Source organism: Lutra lutra, chromosome 1, assembly GCF_902655055.1.
Source record: "Lutra lutra chromosome 1, mLutLut1.2, whole genome shotgun sequence".
Classification (NCBI taxonomy): domain Eukaryota; kingdom Metazoa; phylum Chordata; class Mammalia; order Carnivora; family Mustelidae; genus Lutra; species Lutra lutra.
The window spans coordinates 94,722,382-94,742,534 of NC_062278.1; the positions used below are offsets into that span (position 1 = coordinate 94,722,382).

General features: G+C 37.9%; 1 protein-coding gene across 11 annotated transcripts in view; it reads right to left on the minus strand.

Moving 5' to 3' along the window:
* MECOM (MDS1 and EVI1 complex locus) overlaps positions 1-20,153 on the minus strand; it is a 548,915-nt gene that overhangs the window by 278,606 nt on the left and 250,156 nt on the right. For all 11 annotated transcript variants that reach the window (XM_047729838.1, XM_047729893.1, XM_047729862.1 and 8 more), the window contains one exon: positions 3,853-4,190. In XM_047729838.1, the coding sequence (XP_047585794.1) occupies positions 3,853-4,190 (338 nt within the window). The remainder of the gene's footprint in view (positions 1-3,852; positions 4,191-20,153) is intronic.

The following is a 20,153-nucleotide window of genomic DNA, read 5'->3' on the forward strand; positions in this document are numbered from 1 at the left end:
ATAAATAAATAAAATCTTTAAAAAATAAAAAAATAAAAAAAATAAAAAACCATTTAAAGAGGGTTCAGAAAGGTGGTCACTAACTGCAATATTATCTTTGAGTTTTCTCTCCTAAAAACTTTCTTTGAAAAGACTACCATATTTCTTTACTTCATTTTAATTATGTAACAAGTAATGACGCAGGGCAGTTATTGGCTCGTGGGTCAAATAAAAATGCAAGAACCAATTAATTTTGAGTTATTTCCCTAGAACTGCACAACAGTGGCAGAGTTAAGGCTTGATTTCACATGTCTAAAATCCACATTCTAGCTTTTTCCATGGAACTCCCTCAGCCTCATTCCCTATATTTTCTAATGAGTCACATAATCCTTTATCCATTCATCATTCTTTCATTTACTCTTTCATTCTTTCACTCATTCTTTTACCAAACAATTATTTATTAAATGTCTGTGTTAAGGACTGAATGCTTGAGTCCTCCCCAAATCCATTATGTTGAAGCCCTAACTCCCCATGTGACTATATTTGTGGATATCTAGGGCCGTCAGGTGGTAATTAAGGTTATATGAGGTCATACAGGTGAGGTCTTGATCCGATAGGACCTTATAAGTCTGATAGTGTCCTTATAAGAAGAAATACCAGAGCACTCTCCTGCTGCCCGTATGTTGTGGGTGTCTGTGTGTGCACATGTGTATATGTGTCATGCGAAGACAAAGCAAGAGGGGGGCCATCTGCAAGCCAGGAAGAGAGTCCCCACCAGAAGCCAAAACAGCTATCCTAGATCTTGGACTTCTAGCCTCCAGAATTATTAAAAAATAAATTTCTGCCATTTAAGTCACCCAGTCAGTCAATTAGTAGTACTTTGTTAGGGCAGCCTGAGGTGACTAATCCAGTCTGGTTGTTTCAGGTAACGGACTTAGCATGAGACAGTACCACAGGAACCACAGATAGGACACGACCAGGACGCTGCACTTAGAGGATAGAATTCTGGATATTTTGCTCTATTAGGGAAGCTAGACAGAAAATTTGGATGTTATACAGTGCTTTAAATTCTTTGTACATGGATTTACCTGGTGCTATGGGGGGGGAGCAAAATGTAAGCAATACTAAATTTTGATGAGAAAGGTCAAGGAGAATGTCATGGAAGGGAAGAATCTGAAGAATGAATAGACACTTGCTAAGGGTGGATAGGAAAAGGAGGTTCCCAGGTAGGAAGACCAGTGTGTGCAAAGAATGGAGGCCCCATAGAACATGGCAACTATGAATCATATCTGGTTGGTGTGGGAGAGAGTAGTCAAACATAACCCATTTTCTTTGCCTCAGCAACTGAACAGATGGTAATACAATTTATTATACAGGAAGTGCTCAAGGAGGGGGGATTTGTTAGTAGAAAAGAGCAAGGATGGTACTAGAGATAGCAATGATTAGTTCGGTTATGATAGACTGAGTTCCTGTAGGGAAAGCAGGGCAGAATCTGATGCAGAGTATGTACTCAGTGATTGTTTGCTGAATATGGACTTCCACTGTTCGTGTATATTTTCCTTGGCCTAACAGGTTTTTTTCTCCCTAAATTCATCATTTTTAAAAATGAAAGGGTATCAAAAGGCAAGGTTACATTAGTTGGTCACAATTATCTGTCTAACCAAACAGGAGAGAAATCAGCCATCATTCAATTATCTGTCTAACCAAACAGGAGAGAAATCAGCCATCGTTGAGGGCAAATATGACAGGAGAGTGATTAAAAATGAGCACGCAGGAGTAGGGCGAGATGCCTTTGTGAAAGTGCCTTTGTTGATCATGACTGGGTTTTGTATTAACTAGGGTAAGATTAGAAGGGGGGGGGACACTCCAGAGTCAAGAGCTCAAGTACTCCTCCATGGATAACAAGATTGCCAAAATCACCAAAAAAGCCCTTTCCCTGGTTTTGTTCATTAACACATCTAGAGTAGATAATCCACACTCTCGAAAGTGAGGGCAACAATTAAAATGGTGCAGAAAATTACTGAATTAACCATCAACTGAATTCCTGAATGAGAGAGAGGAAATGGGTGATCTTTAGCCAGAGTTATGAACTATATAGAGATACCTTGAATTCCAACCAATAAAACAACTCAGTTTTAACATAATGAAAAGAATCATTTTACGTTTCTCAAGGTAACTATTTTCCTGCATATTTACTGAAGACTTTCTACTCCCAAGGAGAAAAATAATTATTTTTAAATTTCCTCTAAATGCTGAATTTTCCCCAGGTTCATCCCCCAATCCATAAGTATCCTGTTTAAGGAGACATAGTCCTGCATTTATCAGCACTGTAATTGCAAAATTATTTTGTTATTAAGCCTTGGTTTATCCCAAGCCTTCTGGATAATCTTGAGCATCAAGTACTGAACTTGTTGTTTAGCTCTGGAGATTTTGTAATAAAAGTTTAATGAGTTACTTATTACTAGAATGTTTATAGCCTTTATTTTAAGGAGAACAAAAATGACGTAAAGTTCTACGCATTTAGTTTAAAACTTATTCAACTCACATATCAGTTAATGCTACAGTGATTTTTAAAAAAATCTCTTATCGATATATGTGTCTAAAAGCAGTGTAGCCAAACCACAACTTTACCTGAGCTGCGGCTAAGAACAAACCTAAGGAAGGATTTTTTACTTGTCAGCATGTCAAATCCAGATATTAACTTTCGGCATTTTAGAATTTAGACAGGGATTGTTTTGATTGAGGCATTTTCACAGATTTTACAAGAGGATACATATAAAACAATGGGACAAAAATTTGAAATTAAGTCCTGAAGGCACTGTGTATTTATTTCTATTTAAAATGCTGACCATATATTCTATTAATGACCATAAATATTAAGAGAACATACCAAATAAATCTAGTTTATCTGATTTCTGTCTAACTGAAATACTAGGAAACCAAGGGTCAATCATGTCTCCAAAAAACACTTCCTTGCTAATATGGAAATTGCCTATACATTTTGCAGATATAGACCAGGTTTTCCAGAAATTATAATGTTATGATTTAACCACGTAAGTTTTTGAGTACAAAAATAATGGAAGGTAGATAAAGCTACAGAATCTGTACAAAAATTATAAACTCAGCATCACATAGTTACCTGTTCTTACTGAAATAAAATTTACTTTGATTTTGTAATCAGACTGAAACTTATCATTCTTAGATATTATCAAGATGGTTTCTGTGAAAAGCATGGCTAAAACCAGCAACTAATTTTCATATTGTTTTTTGCCATCATTTTTATGTATGAATTATTCATTAAATCAATTTGAATATAAAGAACCATCACAGAATTCAGTACAGGGCTCATGTTCCAGAAACATGTAGAATCAAAGCAGGGTTATCACAAGAGTAGCAAAATATATTAGAACGTGGAGAAAAATGACCACGTAGAACAAAATAAAACCAAATTAACTCAAGAAAACAAATGTTTCCTCCAATGTTCCATGCCTTGCCGCCAAAGAAAAGATAAAATACAATAAGCTTGTCACATGATGACGTCTATTTGCTTATGCCACATACCATGTGGATGGCCACATTAGATGCCTTTAAATGCTAATTATAAAAACTGCATTTGTTTCCTCTGGTATGTTTGTAAGTTGATACTATTCTTTACCATTCATAAGTTGATTTCTTCTCTATCATGCTATACCTTTAAGCAACATTTTGTTTATAACAAGAAGCGAGATTACAAAGGAGGTTCGTTCTTAAAGATCTATTTGAAGACATTTGGTAACATTTGGAATTCGCTTATTTTATACCCACTTTAAAAACTGATCTATTAGTCACATATCTGAATACATTTAAATGTGTAAACTCAAAATGTATTCTTACCTCCCATCCATAGCTGGGGTCTTTCAGGTTTGACCTCTGCTCTCCCACATAAGGCCCAAACTTTTCGCCTGCCTCAATCTTCCTTTTGGTCCATATTCCTAGTCCTGCTCCAGGCATATTTGACTCTCGAAGTTCAAACTCAGCAGGAATGGGGATGTCATCAGGGAAGTAGATGGGGGCTTTGTATGGAGAGCCCTCTTTTGGCGTGAACGCTTCGCTGGATGTGGCTGGAGAGCATGGCTCTTGGATATTGAGGGAGGGAGTACTGGCTACTCCATCTGCATCTGGCATTTCTTCCAAAGGAATTTCAGGATAGCTGCCATATACACACTCATTACCTGTGAACAAATAGTAACTTTGTGAATTCCAACTAATCCAGAAGAATCAAAATCCCACAGCTCAGTACCCACTTCTCAGTTGTTGTTCTTTGAAGAAAAAATAGGGAAGGCCATTGTTAAAATATGCCTGCATTAAAGTCTCTGTGGTTCACAGATGGGGACTTTGGTTTATCTGTGGTGAATCTATAAATCAAATGAGCTAATCTTCAACAGCCAATACTCTCATGGGCCAGCTCAATCCATTATTTAGCTGGGAAACAACCAGCAATTTAATTATTGGTCTAAATAAAGTACAGATAAGAAGTAAACATATGTGTACCTACAACCCCACAAACCATCCTAAATTGGAAGGTGATATCATTATACAATGTATTGGAAAGTTGTATCATGCAATGTATCTTAGACTACATTGTAGAAAACTGTCAAAGATTCCAAGGGCTGTCATGGACAACAAGGCTTAAATCTATGTAGGTGGACTATTTATTGGAGTATTACTTTGTGTTTGTTCTTTATCTTTCCTATTTCAAACACCTCACCAAACCATTGGTATTCTTTGCATCAACAACTTATGCAGAAAATTAAAGCTACTTGAAGCTAGTGATTTCTCTAGACATTTGTGAAAACAAAATCATTAAAGAAAATAGGTGAGTTTTCCAGAGGGGAAAGCAAGGCAGAGTAACAAGAAGTCTGGACACTTCACACGGGGGGCTCTCAGGACTCCAAAAGGCAGCACAGCACCTCTACCTGAAATAAATGAGTGCACCATTTCAGACCCTAAAATCTTTTATACAGTTTGCTGGGGGTTAAAGAATTGTGATTGAGCGTGAATTTCCCACTAGTTCACCAGCTGAAGGGGATTTCAGTTGTCTTAAAGCAAATAAACATACATTTCTCGTCTACAGAGATTATGGACCGATTTGTTTGATTTGTAGACCTTCAAGGAGAGAACTAAGAAAAATGAGTTAAAATTATAAGGAGACAAATGTCAATCGGATCCATCCAGAGTTGCTTTAAGTTCCCATTAAAGGACTTCTAATATAGCCTAGATAACCATAAATTAGGAATAATATGGACGAATTTCAGCTTTGGATGATGACTAGAATAGATGACCTTTAAGATGCTAACAACCCTGCAGTTCTACAAATTATTAAAACCTTCCAAGGTAGTTTATTGGACTAGGGGTACAAAACCTGAGTTCTAGTCAAATTCCTTCTCTGATTCATTATGAAAATTTATTAACTATGACATTCATTAACAATCATTGATCAAGTACTGACTCCTCTTAAAGTTTTATGAAATATAAAGTGATATCACATGCAGAAGTATCTTTCTAATTAAGTGCTTGGGTCCTGAGTCAAATGATAAGACCATGCCATTTTATTTTTTTTTTTTTAAAGATTTTATTTATTTATTTGTCAGAAAGAGAGAGAGAGAGCAAGCACAGGCAGACAGAGTGGCAGGCAGAGGCAGAGGGAGAAGCAGGCTCCCCACAGAACAAGGAGCCCGATGTGGGACTCGATCCCAGGACGCTGGGATCATGACCTGAGCCGAAGGCAGCTGCTTAACCAACTGAGCCACCCAGGCGTCCCAAGACAATGCCATTTTAAACAAGCATAGACCCAAGTACCAGAACCCAACCTTATTCCTATGAGACATCTGAACTGAACATACAAGCCCATTATCATTCAAGTTCATTATATCCAAAATCTTGTAGATTATCATCTGCCCTTAAGTTGAGTCTCATGCCTGCTTCACCATGTCTATTAAGAATACTGTTTTCCCCTGATTATCCATGTTCAAGGTTCTAAAATAACATGGACATTTTCTCTCCTTCATCCTCTAGTCTGTACAGTCATTAAATGCTGTCCTTGTGAGATTTTTACCTTCATCTCATTCATTTTATCCACATATTCATTCCTGAATTCTCCAACAGTCCTCTAAATATGCCTCCAGACCTCTAGCCTCCAACCTCCAATATCCCTCAACGCTGAGCCTGTACAAGGCTGCTAAATTTATTTTCCTGGCACACCCATCTTCCCATGCAATACACCCTCCAATAATTTGTAATTAGTATTCACAGTAATTAATGTTCACAGGGAAAATCCAGAGTTCTTGGGCTTGAAATAAAATTGCTCTTATTTTAAAACCATTCTCCCATTCTCTCTGATTCTCAGCACTCCTCTGTAGGAAACCTTGGGCCAGAATATGCTAAGATCCCTGTCTTCAAAGCTCAGTGAGCTTTTCCTACGCAGTTCTTCCTGCTGGGTCACCCTATCTCCACCCCTCTGCCCATCCAACTTGTAGTCATATCCTCAGGTCAACCTTTAGCTTGTCCCCTCACCATTCCATTTAACACAAGTATCCCTCTTCCTTGACTCCCTACAAAATCCACCCTCCAAATCTGATGATCAAATAATGCCATGCATTGCTCTTTAGTTTAATATGAAGGATTCTGTTATTCCAACTAGGAAATTGGCCTATAAAGGGAAGACTCAGAACTCACAGCTCTTAGAAATTCTCCAAGAGATCTGCATAAAGGTGCTTACTAAATACTTACTAAATAGATAACCTAAACATATAATTTTGTTGAACTGTTAAACCAAGTCAATATGTTTCTACCAAATGCAAAAAACCATTTTGATCCTTTAAATATCTTTAAACCCATAGAAGTAGAACACAACAGATTATAAACTTTTCTCCCAACCCAGCATCAAAAGAAACAATTTTAGTAATGCCCCCAAAGAAATATCATCAGAGAAATACACTTGAGGGTCCAAACACCCTTGATAAAGTCTATCTAAATCTATCCTTCAGGGAGATTTTACACTTCAACCTAGGAGCCAAAAGTTCACCAGCGCTCTTGATACAGCTAAAAATATGTAAAAAACCATCTCTCTAGAATTGTAACATTTAACCACTGCAAATGCAGAGTTACTTTACAGATTCTTAAAGGGATTTATCACACATTGTGCAGACTTTGTTTTTCTCGAGAAGTAAGTGCTATAAATTGGAAGTATTGTATAATCTATAGACCTGTCCACTTAAGCAGCAGGAAACCAAAAGGCATCCAAGTGAATAGAACTATTTCCTCCAGTAATTATCCATTAAAAGTCAGTAAAATTTCCCCTATTTCCTCAAAGGGTTAAATCACTCATACTGTCAGTTCCATCAAAGTGATCTCAAATCTTAAAAAAGGATAGAGACAAACCCATCTGGGCCCCCCCACTGGCATGGCTGACCTCATGACCTTTGAGTTACCCACAAACTCTCCCGATGCATAATCTAAACGAGTGCATTTAGATTTCAATTCTTGTGGAGACAAAGTACACATGTGTGCCCAGGCTGCTGCACAGAAGAATTTGAATGTAGAGCCTGAATGCAATTCTGTTTACAATGGCAAAAAATTCCAATTAAACCTAAAGAACAACTTACATAGGTCATGCAAAGCCAGGAGAAAGACTCTTGGCCCTATTCATCCACAGGCAGGCATTAAATGTATATGCAAACACAGGCAATTTGTTTTCAAGCGTCTGTTTATCTAGTATCATCTGAATTAAATACAAAAAGGGCTGTGGTGACAAAAAAATAGAAATAGAAAACTGCTGAGTTTTACATATCGAAACATGCAACAATATTTCACTGTAATCTAGCATTATGAAATTTTCAACAGCAAATGGAGTTTAGCACACCACATTGAATATTTGCATAAACCAAAGTAAACTAATGCTTCCAGTACATTACTCAAGAACTATCCAAAAAGCTGCTAAAACATTTCATCTAAATGACAAACCACCTCAATTATCCTATCTCCATTAAATCTCTGTTATGGGGGGGGTTGGGCCCATTTACAATAGGTAGTATCAGTAAAAACTGCTATATACATCAGTGGTCGCAGAAAGAAAAATAACCTTGTAACTTCTTGGAGCTGAGCTGCCTGCTACTGGAATTTGCTTCATGCATCCTTTAGATGTATCATTAACTTAGTGAGGACAGAAAGACAAGCTTATTGTTGGATAGGAGACAAATGACTTAGGCAATGCTCTTGGAAATCAGCCTCTTCGATTCGAGTTTAAGTATTCTAATATCCCCAGAGATCAAGCCAGATCACACTCTTGGACTGGAGTATATTTATTTCTATGACTCTTTGAATAACTAACATAGGTTTGCGCTTGAGAAAGTTCCATTCTGAAAGCATGTCAGAATCTGCAAAGAGAAAACTGCGGAAATAACAGCAATAATAACGATAACTTCCAAAGATGTATCTGTATGTTCTTACTTTAACTCACAATCCTGTAAGAAAGTCATGGTGATAATAGTTTTCTATTTTCCAAATCTGGAATCTGGTCCTCCAGGATGCTAAGCAATATAACCCAAATCACCTGAGACTGGAATGCAGGTGTCCAAACCCAACCATATCTGTAACTCTCAGGCAATTTGCTTTTTTTTTTTTTTTAATATATGTTTTAAAGTTTGTTTCAAAATTGTGGCCATACTGTGTAAATGGTCTGTTTCCTGCTTTTTCACTTATATTTTCTTATGAACACTTACAATTTTAAAAATATTTCCTAAAAATACATTTAATTGCAGCATAATATTCCACTATGTGGACCCACAAAAAAATGAACTATTTCCATGGGAATTACTTAAGTTGCTTCTAACTTTCTGTTGCATAAATACCATGAAGATAAACACCACTTCCTGTACATATGTATATTCATCCATTTTAATTCCCTTAGATTAGATTCCTGTAAGAAAAGAGTGATTTTTGACAGACTGCTTTTCAGCAGTATATACCAATTTATATTTCCATCAATTATCCTAGAACTTACTATTATATCTGGCTTTTAAAATTCATTAATACAATGGAAAAGATTCTATGTGTATTGTTTTAAGTCACATCTCAGTTGACACTGAGACTAAATATTTTTGTCATTCGTATTTCTTTTTTTGCAAATCGCTCATTGCTTTTTGTCCACTTTTAATTGAGCTTTTATTGGTCTGCCTTATAAATAATTTAAAAAATCACCATGTGCTGCTTTCCCTATAAATTATTTATCATTTGGTTTTTTAATGGGTTTATGTTGTACAAAAATTTTAACTTTTATGGAAGGAGGTCTATTTTTTTTTCCTTTGTGATTTTTACATTTTTCTTTTCTTAGAAAGTCCTTACCCATTCTAAGGAAGGAAGAGAGATTCTCTTTTATTTTCTTTGAGTTCCATAGTTGCTTTTCTACTAACCTTGGATTACCAATGATTTACTGCTGAGTGAAAAGCAGAGAAAAATGATTTCATTTATTTGAGCTCCTGTGAACGGCGAGCTAGAGAAAAAAAAAATGCCATTTCACTCGTAATTCTTTGGTTCTTATTTGCAAGGCTGGCCTAAAATGCCTTTTCTTTTTGTGGGTTTTATATAACTCACCGTTTGTTTCACTTGGCCTCTCTGCCTAGTTTAACTGCAAATCTTCTGGGCAGATGCCATTCAAAATCCCAAGCTTCACCATTAATAGCATTCAGTACCCATCATAATACTTATCACTCAGCATTATCATTAGTGATACCAAAATAAATAATTTCCTCTCTACTCTTCACATTCGTTCATTGAGAAAAAACATTTAGCAACTAACTAGAGGTTAATTTTTATATTAAAAGCATACAGACACTTAGTCCGCCTATAAAGTTAAGACTGATTTCTGCAGGCATTAAGCAAGAAATGAGCTCTTTTGACTCAGCCGCACACACATATGCATATAATACACACACCCTCATGCACGTGCAGTGTGTGTGTGCATGTGTAATAGCTCGCTAATCTTCAAAATAGGCTGAGACAGAAACATGGTTTGAGATCTCAGGCCGACTGGTTGAGATCATAACTACATGGAACGACTGCCAGGAGGAGACCAGCTAGGGAATTGAACAGATTAGGTAACTCAGAAATTTAGACATTTCCCCCCATTATGTTCCTCATTGCAGTTTTGTAATAAAAACATGAGCAAACTTCAAAGGAAGCTCTGCAGTAAAGGTTAATTGCTACTAAAGAAGAGGGTGGGCCGGAACGCCAGCACTTTGGGCCCAACTTGCAAGCAGACAGGAAGGATTACACGTGGCTGAGAGCTGAGGATGCATGCCCAGCCCTAGGAGGAGAGGAGGCACCGCCAAACCTCAAAGGCCCACCAGGGACCTCCTGGTAGGACGTGAGCTCAGGAACTGGAGTCCCTGCATCCGTGCCTGCTAATGGTGGGGCAGGGCAGGGAGGGGGAAGACATCAATTTCCTCCCCAAATTCAAACCGGACGTGCTCTTCTTCCCTTGTTAGGACAATTCCAGAACAGTTCCAGCTCATGTTTGAGAGAAAGCAGAGGGCCTCAGGACCCAGCTCTTCTGCACCAGCAACACAACCAATAAATGTGTTGCTGGGCTTGGGGAAAAGGGAGGAGCCCAAGTAATGCCAGATGCACAAACAGAACAAAGGAGGCGGCTATGACCTGGCCGGCCGAATATTCAGGGAGAATGGCCCCAAGATAATGAAATTTAAGATCCCAGTGAAAGGAAGAAAGGAAACTAGTAAAAGTAAGGAAAACGATTTTCCAGAAAATGGACTTAAACCAGCTTTGAAGGACTGGAGTCAGGGTCCAGAGGTACAGGTTTAGAAAAGAGAGGCATCTACTAGAATGGGAGCTGCTGATAGACATGGTCTTCGAAACGTGCTGCCTCCAGAGAGGGCTGAGAAGAAAATAGACCTCCATGGAATCTTCTGATGCTAAACCACACTTGTAGAATTCACGTCTCCAGAAACCATTATTTTTGCAAGATGATCTATCAACATGGCTTGGCACATGGAATTTTTTAAATGACCTTCTAAGCTTCCTTGCTCCTCAAGTATTTGCTACTTCCTTGTACCATGCTGTTCCTTTTCTTTCTTACGGAACTTTTTCCCCCCAGTGCTTCCTAAAAATATTTCATTTATGGGCTGTCAAAAAGACCAAAAAGTATGAAAGAGTGTTGGGAGGCCAGCAAGGGAGGTGGCAGAAAATACCACATGAATTGGAAGTAAGGGACCAAATCAATTAGCAAGCATTTATCTTGCTCATAGGATTGTGGCATACCTCTTGGTTGTCCTGTGGCTTTTAAATCTGATTAAGAGTTTCTCTGCTCTCCTAGGAATTTCACAGACATTTCACTAAACAAGTATGGCTTGTGAATTAAACTGGTAGCTTCTAAGCTATTATGAAATGGGTGTGGCCACTTTCAAAAGTTCCTCTTCAGAGGTGGAACTAAACTTTTTTAAAAGGGTTATGGAAAGAAATTGCCAGAAAATTCATAGCTGAGGTACCAGTAAAGCCCTTCGGTATCTAGTTACAGAATCTAAAACAGCTAAATTAAGACATTAAAGCTCTGTGAGTACTACTCCAAGGAAAAACATGGCCTGGTTAATGTTTGGCTTAGTCAGTTGTCAGGGAACCCCATCACCAATACCCACTGGACTGCCAGGTAAGAACAGACTTATCACCGATTAGATAGGGGTTTTTTTTACATTATAACTCTGGGCCTCAACTTTCTTTTAGCAGTACAAATTTTAAGAGACTTGTGGCAAGCTTTGACCTGATTGCTCTTCTCATAAACTTTTTTATATCCCCAAAGTGATTTTCCTTCAGATTCATTTAGGCTAAAACAGAAATGCCCTGAAATTGTGGTGCAGCAGACTGGGTGGGTGGTTACTCCTCGGGCAGTCTGAAATGACCAGAGTACAGCCTTTCAGTATTCAAGCCATATCTACAGTAATTATTTGCCAGCGTATCTAAAAGAAGGCAGGCATTTCCTGTTGCACACAAATGGGACACTCTTATCTAAATGACTGTTTAAACAGGTATTTAAGAAAAGACTATCACAAGCAGGAATTTACTGATGACGGAACACATTAGTTTAGGGCTGGACACATTAGTTGAGGACTAACCATTGTCAGGAAAGGAAGCATATCAGCATCAGGAAGGTATAGAGAATATTTTACGGTTCCCTCATGGGTCAAGACGGGGGATTGTAGACCATGCCATTTGCAATTGGGGAAAGCCAGAGAGGCACAAGCGCCATTATGGAGATCCGTATTCAGCAACAGGTCTCTGGCACCTGGGGCAACCTTGAAAGAGCACGAGTGCCATAGCTCTTCTGGGTCTCTGTTTCCCTATCCAGAAAAAGGCACATTGGACAAGTTCAGCCCCAGGTACATTCCACTCAAGCAATCCCAATTCCACATTATAAAAACAAAAGGATGGTCAAGGTTTGGTATACCATAAGTTTATAAAATACATTTCCTGAAAAGACACTGATCTAGTCTCTCTCACATGTAACCTAGAAGAGACTGTACTCTGGCTGCCTAACTTTGCTCTAACCAGTGAAACTGGAATTTATTCCCAGTAGACGCTTATAAAACTGGGCTGTTATTCTCACATTAAGTAGACTGCCCTCTGGTGAGGACTGTGGTTTACGTGTGGGCAGAACGTGTGGTTTACTACCTCTAATTTGTTTACGTTGTTGATGGTGGTTTCAGAAGAAAGCAGCAGCCCTTCCCATGCTAAGGAGTGACCTGATTTGCTTCCTTAAAAAAGAGAAAAAAAAAGAGAGAGAGAGAGAAGTGTTTAAGAAGAGGGGAAAGGACCATGAGGACACATTAATGTGCCATTGCTAGTGGAGGAACAACTGGGATCCCTTTGACCACAGCTCTGCCTCATTCAGCTCTGCATGTGAAATGAGAGCCCCAACTTGTTTATTATAATTACCTAAGTGTGGCTTGGTGGCTTTTGGCAGAGATCCTTCTTGCCTCCAAAAGAGAGACCAAAACTCAGGAGCTACAAGTTAAAGGAAGGCGGGGCATTTTGCAGCAAGCAGACTGAATTCTAATATAAACTGGGTGAAAATATTCAAAACAACTCCAAAAAGATGAAGATCAAAAAGTAAATGAGATCAAGTTCTACTTTCTACCATATAATAAAGAGAGATAGGTGTGTAAGAGAACTGACTAAACAGTGTAGATGTAAGTTCATATTCATTCTCACAGCTGACTTGATGCAGACTCTTTCCTACTGTTACAAAACAGAAGGGCTTTCTTATAGCCAGGAGTTCTACATGAAGAAAAGAAAATAATTATGCATGTCTGGCAGAAGAGGGAGTTGTAGCAATGGCTTGCTGATAAAAAGGAATGTGAACAAGCAATAGAACACTATTCTAACCATACTCTTGGTTTGATAAGGAGCAGAGAGTGCCCAAAAGAATGAGATTTTGTTAGAGTCTCAAAATTAGGTTTTATGTGAAAATGAACAATGGTCCTTGCTCTCACAGGGCTTGGTAGTGAAGACAACAATGACTTTTGACCTCAGAGTGATTCTGTGGGAAAAATTCCTTGATTTGGCTAATTTCAGCATGGACTCTGGCCCCATTGCAAATATAGTGTCTTCAGTGTAAAACAAGTTTAGATAGTTCCAAAGAGTTCAATTTTCTGCCCCTATTTTAAGCCATAAGGGCCCCCATATTGAATTTCCCACCACATCATATTAAACGTAAAATCATTCAAAACTATGAGGATGGATGGAATGTCATTGAAAAGCATAAAAGAACGTTGTTTTGTTTGTTTTTTTTTTAAATCTGAGAAAACATTATACACTTTGGTAAAAAGTGTTTTCAGAAAAATATGAACAGATGTGCTATGCATATGTATATACATACACTACACAGCACTTATGATTTGAGAGGGGGTAATTTCAACATTGTTAAGTGGTAACACAAGCTAGGTATTTAAGGGAATGATATAATATGACAACTTCATAGACTACCAAACTATGTATGGTCTCTGGAAACTATCATTATCAACATGTACAATAACTAGTAGCATTAGGTGGTCTGTACAGTATCCCTCAATGTCTAATTGAGTCACACAGTCTAAGACACTTGACGGGCACCAGGCACTGTCTCCTACTGAGAACTGACTTTTTTTAAAAAGGCATGCAAGACCTCTTCTATATAAATTACTATCGTTTGCAGCAGGAGAGGATTATAAATGTTTGCTGGCAAAAACTAAATTTATTTACAAACTGGGTCTAATTTATTTATGGCTCCAGTACAATCTGCTTTTGTCGAAATATTTATGTTATCTGTACTTCTACCTCACTAAACTCTACCACAATCATAAACACTGTTGAAAAATTATTTGCAGTTAGCAGGATTTAAACTACCCATTATATCACCAGCTAGTGCCAGTAAACTTTTGTACTGGTTGATAAAGTTTCCTCTGTGGAATAAATACACATTTGACTTTCAAAATCTTTGGTGGGCTCCATACTATGAAAAGTGAAGGATTAAAAAGATGCCCCAGACTTTACCAGTTTTTGTGTGAGTGCTTCAATTGCACATTCCAGTTGAATTTGTGACTACAAAAGTTCCCAGATGTCAATCTTCTTCTAGCATTGAAAAAAAAATTAAATGACTGAAGTGTAGGGGTGATGGTCTTTGACAAAGATGCTACTTTTCACTTTTGTTCACTTGTCCATTTCAGAACGTTATTTGGCACCATCTTGTGCCTTCTGTGCAAGTTGCTAAGGCTAGATACAGAGTTGGATACATTTCCTGCCCTCAAGTCTCTTCGAGTTGAGTGGTGAAGACAGAAATGGTACCAGGTATGTGACAATGCAATCCAACAAGGTGTAAGTTGAGGTTAGGAAGAGTGATGAATGTTAAGAGTTGAATAGAAGCAACTGCAATTGGGCATGCCAACCTGATAAAAACTCTTAGCCTTTTGATTCTAAGGCAAGGATCAAAATAGGAATGACTTACTCCCAGTTTCTAAATAACACATGAAATGATGAAACCAAAGGGTTATAAAACAGCATGGTCTACATTTCCATTACAAAATAAGCCAAGAGAAAACCGCACAGAAAAGTTGATTGTTACCCTGCCATGTAAGTAGTAAAAATGTATTTGTTTGACCTACTTTGTTGAAAAAAGATCAAAAGTCCTACCTTGAACCAGGTGGGACTGCTGTGATGCCTGTGAAACCCCCACCAGCCTATGGATGTTTTTGTTGATTCTGTTGCTATTGTCATTGTATTAATGTAGCTACTTCTTCCAACTTTTTTTTTTTATCTTTTTTTTTTTTAAAGATTTTATTTATTTATTTGACAGACAGAGATCACAAGTAGGCAGAGAGGCAGGCAGACAGTGAGAGGGGGAAGCAGGCTCCCTGCGGAGCAGAGAGCCCGATGCGGGGCTCGATCCCAGGACCCTGGGATCATGACCTGAGCCGAAGGCAGAGGCTTTAACCCACTGAGCCACCCAGGCGCCCCATTCCAACTTTTTTTTTAAAGATTTTATTTATGTATGAGAAAGAGAGCGGGAGAAGTGGCAGAGGAAGAGGGATAAGAAGACTCTGTACTGAGCACAGAGCCTGACCCGAGGCTCAATCCCAGGACTCTGAGGCCACGACCTAAACTGAAATCAAGAGTCAGTCACTTAACAGACCAAGCCACCCAGGCGCCCCTCATCTAACTTTTTAATACTCATTCCCACTGTTACATTTTAGCAACTATGACCCAACATATACCACACAGTGATAATCATTTAGTCAACAAGACTTCTGTATACAAAGCACCATGGCAAGGTGGGGTAGGGAGAGCACAAAGAATAAAGTAAAATTGCTGATTTCAAAGGACTTACAGTCTAGTCAGGGAGATAAGACAAATGAGGAAAAATTAACTTCTATAATACAAGGCTGCATTGAATACAGTCAAGTGAATGGTACAGAAAACAAGGACTATAGTATTCAATACTAAACATGGATTCCTCTTCTTTAAGAGAAAACCGAAATGGAAGATGACTAAAAATTCTACTTGTGAGGAAGACAGATAATCAGGAGGATTGTGAAATAAAGGTTATAGACTGCAGCAAAGCCCTGGAGAGGTAATGACTTTTAATTGGATTGAGTTTATCATTTTTATAGAGGTACAGCAGACACAGAAGAAAGGATTAGAGTGATTTCCACTTCCCATTATTTGGCATAATGAGAAAACAGAGGGTGGTCCACATCTCTTGTACATATTCTGAGCCATAGGAGATGCTAAATGTCAGTTTGGGGTAGCACTGAGCTTTCCTAAATAAACACATTTATTTGGACATAGTTCAGTCAAACTAAGTCACCTGAAAAAAAAAGGTTACAGGTCATTAATTTGCATAGTGCAAAGGATTTATGAATTTTTAAATTAATGCTCCTAGATCTCTACACCATTTCAAACAGTAGGGTATAACTGCATTTTTCTTCAGTTTAGCTGGCTTAAAGGGTCAACTGAAAGTACTTAGTTGAAGAAAAAACAGTTGAGCAGACTTTCATTCTTCCCCATGTAAAACAACAGCATTAAATATTTTTCAAAGAAACAGCATTATATACATCTAGCCAAAACACACATACATACAACAAACAAAAAAACAAAACTTGTATAAATATGTGGAGCGTCACAAAAAGGATCACGCAATTGGCACATGCCAACTCAAGTGAGCCCAAATGGGAAAGGTTATTAAAGCCACCACCTTCAAAACTCTACTTAAAGTGAGGAAGGCCGGGAGTACAGATGCCTGATTTTTTGCAGAATCCCCAGAATCCAGGGAACTTTCTATCCCATGATAATTCAATGTATATGTGTTGACTTGAAAACGTCAGCCAAGGCAAGCCAATTGTGCTGAAGTCAGTGATACCTTGCTTTCCTACTCTAAATTGGGAATTCTAACATGAATTTACAAAAGCCATCACACAAATGGTGTCCTCAGTCTGTTTAAAGATACTGTAAAATTGTCCCACTGTAGAAAGGGAAAATGCATGTTGAATCTACATATTTGTGCACATATACACACACACACACTCTCTCTAATCGCTCGATGCTAATAGATGAATTTAATCAAATGGAATCAATTCAGTATTTGTACCAAATCCTCCTCACATTGCAAACCTTTAAAAAATATTGGTTATAAAAGGAATAAAAATTGACAAACAAGTCCCTATATGGGTAACCCATATTTTTGTCCTGTTCTTAGATTTTTCACTGAGTCCTCTGGGAATGGAAACTGGTAGAGCAGTATCAAATATTGCCAACTAGATTTTTATTCCACAGCACCTGCTGTGAACCAGCCATATCCTGTAGGTTGCAGAATGTAAGCTTCATGAGGGTAGAACTCTGCTTTGTTCACCACTTCATCGACAGCACTGTGTCGACTTCAGCACAACTGACTGAAATATTTATTTTTCATGGCATTGTAGAATTTAAGAGCTAAAGAAGCCAGAAAATGATCGGTTTACTCATGTAAACATTAAAGATGCTTGCCAGTTCAGATATACTGTGGATCAATCCATGTAAATCTATGTAAGCTCTGACTGCTTAAGAGAGAAGACTGGAAATGTTATAATTCTATCAAATGTATATGATGTTAACAAATTCACTGGGAGGGGCGCCTGAGTGGCTCAGTGGGTTGGGCCGCTGCCTTCGGCTCGGGTCATGATCTCAGGGTCCTGGGATCGAGTCCCACATCGGGATCTCTGCTCAGCGGGGAGCCTGCTTCCCTCTCTCTCTCTCTCTGCCTTCCTCTCTGCCTGCTTGTGATATCTCTCTGTCAAATAAATAAATAAAATCTTAAAAAAAAAAAAAATTCACCGGGAGCAGGAAAGCCCCTCAATCTATCTGAGCCTCCATTTCTTTATTCATATCCGATGTTTGTTCAATATGGTAGCCCATAGATACATATGGAAAAAAAGCATTAGAAATGTAGCTTCCCCAAATTGAGAGGTACTGTAAGTTTAAAAATACATACACCAACCAGATTTTTAAAACTTGGTATGAAAATTCTAAAATATCTAGTTGATAATTCTTGTACAGTAGTTATATTTTGAAATAGTTTGATATAATGGGTTAAACATGTGATATTAACTATACCTGTTTATTTTTACCTGTTTCAATGCAGCTACCTATCAGAAAATTTAAAATTAATATATGGCTCACATTTATATTTCTATTAGACAGAAGTGGTTTTTAAACTACATATGACATAAAATTGAAGTGAGAATCAGAAGAAATAATACATTTGAGCATCTTTTGTAAGCTTTACAGGAAACTACAAATGCCAAAAGTCATTATCATTATTATAGGGAAAGGTTCTCATGTCTCCTCTAGGTCTTAAGTGACACCCCTTAAAGGTTAGTGTCTCTCAAGTCTACCTGCATTCAGATGACAAAAAAATGATGGTTCATGAATAATTCATTCTCTATTACTCTCTTATCAATAAATCTCTTGGTAAACACTTGTTGAAATCAAATGTAAAGAAGAATCAATGTGGTCACTGACATGATACAAAAAGATAAGCTCTTTCCAAAACTCCCCTGCCAGGATTTCTGTGTTGATGTACAAAATAGCCTGGATTAAATAACATTAGAAGAAGGTTTCTGTTTGAAAGAGGTATTACTGGCCAAAGAACAATGAGCAACACTTGATGAGATGATGGGAAATGATGAACTTTTCCCATGATCTTAACCCAAGATGCAGAGGAGAAGAAAAAGTCACAGGATGAATTTGTCTCTTTCCTTATTTCTTGGGGCAGGCAATTCAATTCATCCCACAAACATCCCATTGCAACAATTAAAAAAAAAAGTGTTAAAAAACACTTAAAAAAGGGGGGGGGGTGTCTTGAAATACCTGGCAAATAAAAGAACATGAAAAACTTTCTTGCTGCCCTTCCATTACTTTGGTGTAACTGGTGAACCTCTGAAAACACTTCATAGGTCTGAGCTGATGGATGAAGATGGAAACAAGTACTCCCAGGCTGCACATATTTTATACTACCCCGATAACACTCCCAGGAGTTCTAAAAGTTCAGGAGTTAGGGAGAACGGCAGACCCACTCAGAGTTCTCTCCCCATTCTATCATGCAAAAGTAAGGAGTAGGTTTCTTTGGGAGGTAGAAAATTGAATTGTCATACAGAGTTCATTCCATACTTTTACCAGATCATGTCTCTAGATGTTGATGAATATTAATTGATGTATTTACTGCAATGTAAGGCCATTGCTAACCTGCATTCCAGCCTTTGTTCCAAGCCTCATATCAATTTCTTTCAGGCTGTTGATTTTGGAGTGGCTGTGTAATCCTAGGGAACTGCTGGCAAAGAGTGATCAATCAGCGCTTTGAAAGCGTCTGGTTCATCCCAATACCTGGGAGCTGCTTTGATAAACAGTATTCTTGGGACAGTGTAAAATTTACCAGTGTGGGAGTAAATACATGTGGGAACTTGGCAGGTTATTGTTCTAATTTTTTATTTATATTTAAACAAAATCTTTCGTTGGCAACAAATCCCCACTTGTCCTAAGATTATTCTGTCCCAAACTGAAGTCACTGAAGTTTGCTGAAGTACACTTGCATGACTATCTTCTCTGTGTACTTAAAGACTACTTCCCACTTATCACATTTGAGGGCACATTAGTAATAATGAAAACAAAACTTCCCTATATCCCATTTCTAATGTTATTTATTTTTTATTAAGTTCATTTTAATCCCAGTACAGTTCTATTAGTTTCAGGTGTACAATACAGTGATTCAACACTTCCATACAACACCTGGTGCTCATCACAACAAGTGCACTCCTTAATCCCCATCACCAATTTCACCCATCCTCCCACCCACCTCCCCTCTGGTAACCACCAGCTTGTTCTCTATGTTAAGAGTTTATTTCTTATGATGATTCATAGAACTGTACCCCTTTAATACAGACCTGTTCCCCTATAACACATATATACCCATATAACACATTATATATTAATAAAAATAATTTTTTAAAAAGTTTATTCCTTGGTTTCTCTCCCTCTCTCTTTTTCCTTTGCTCAACTTATTTTGCTTCTTAAATTCCACATACGAGTGAGATCATATGGCATTTCTTTCTTTGACTTATTTC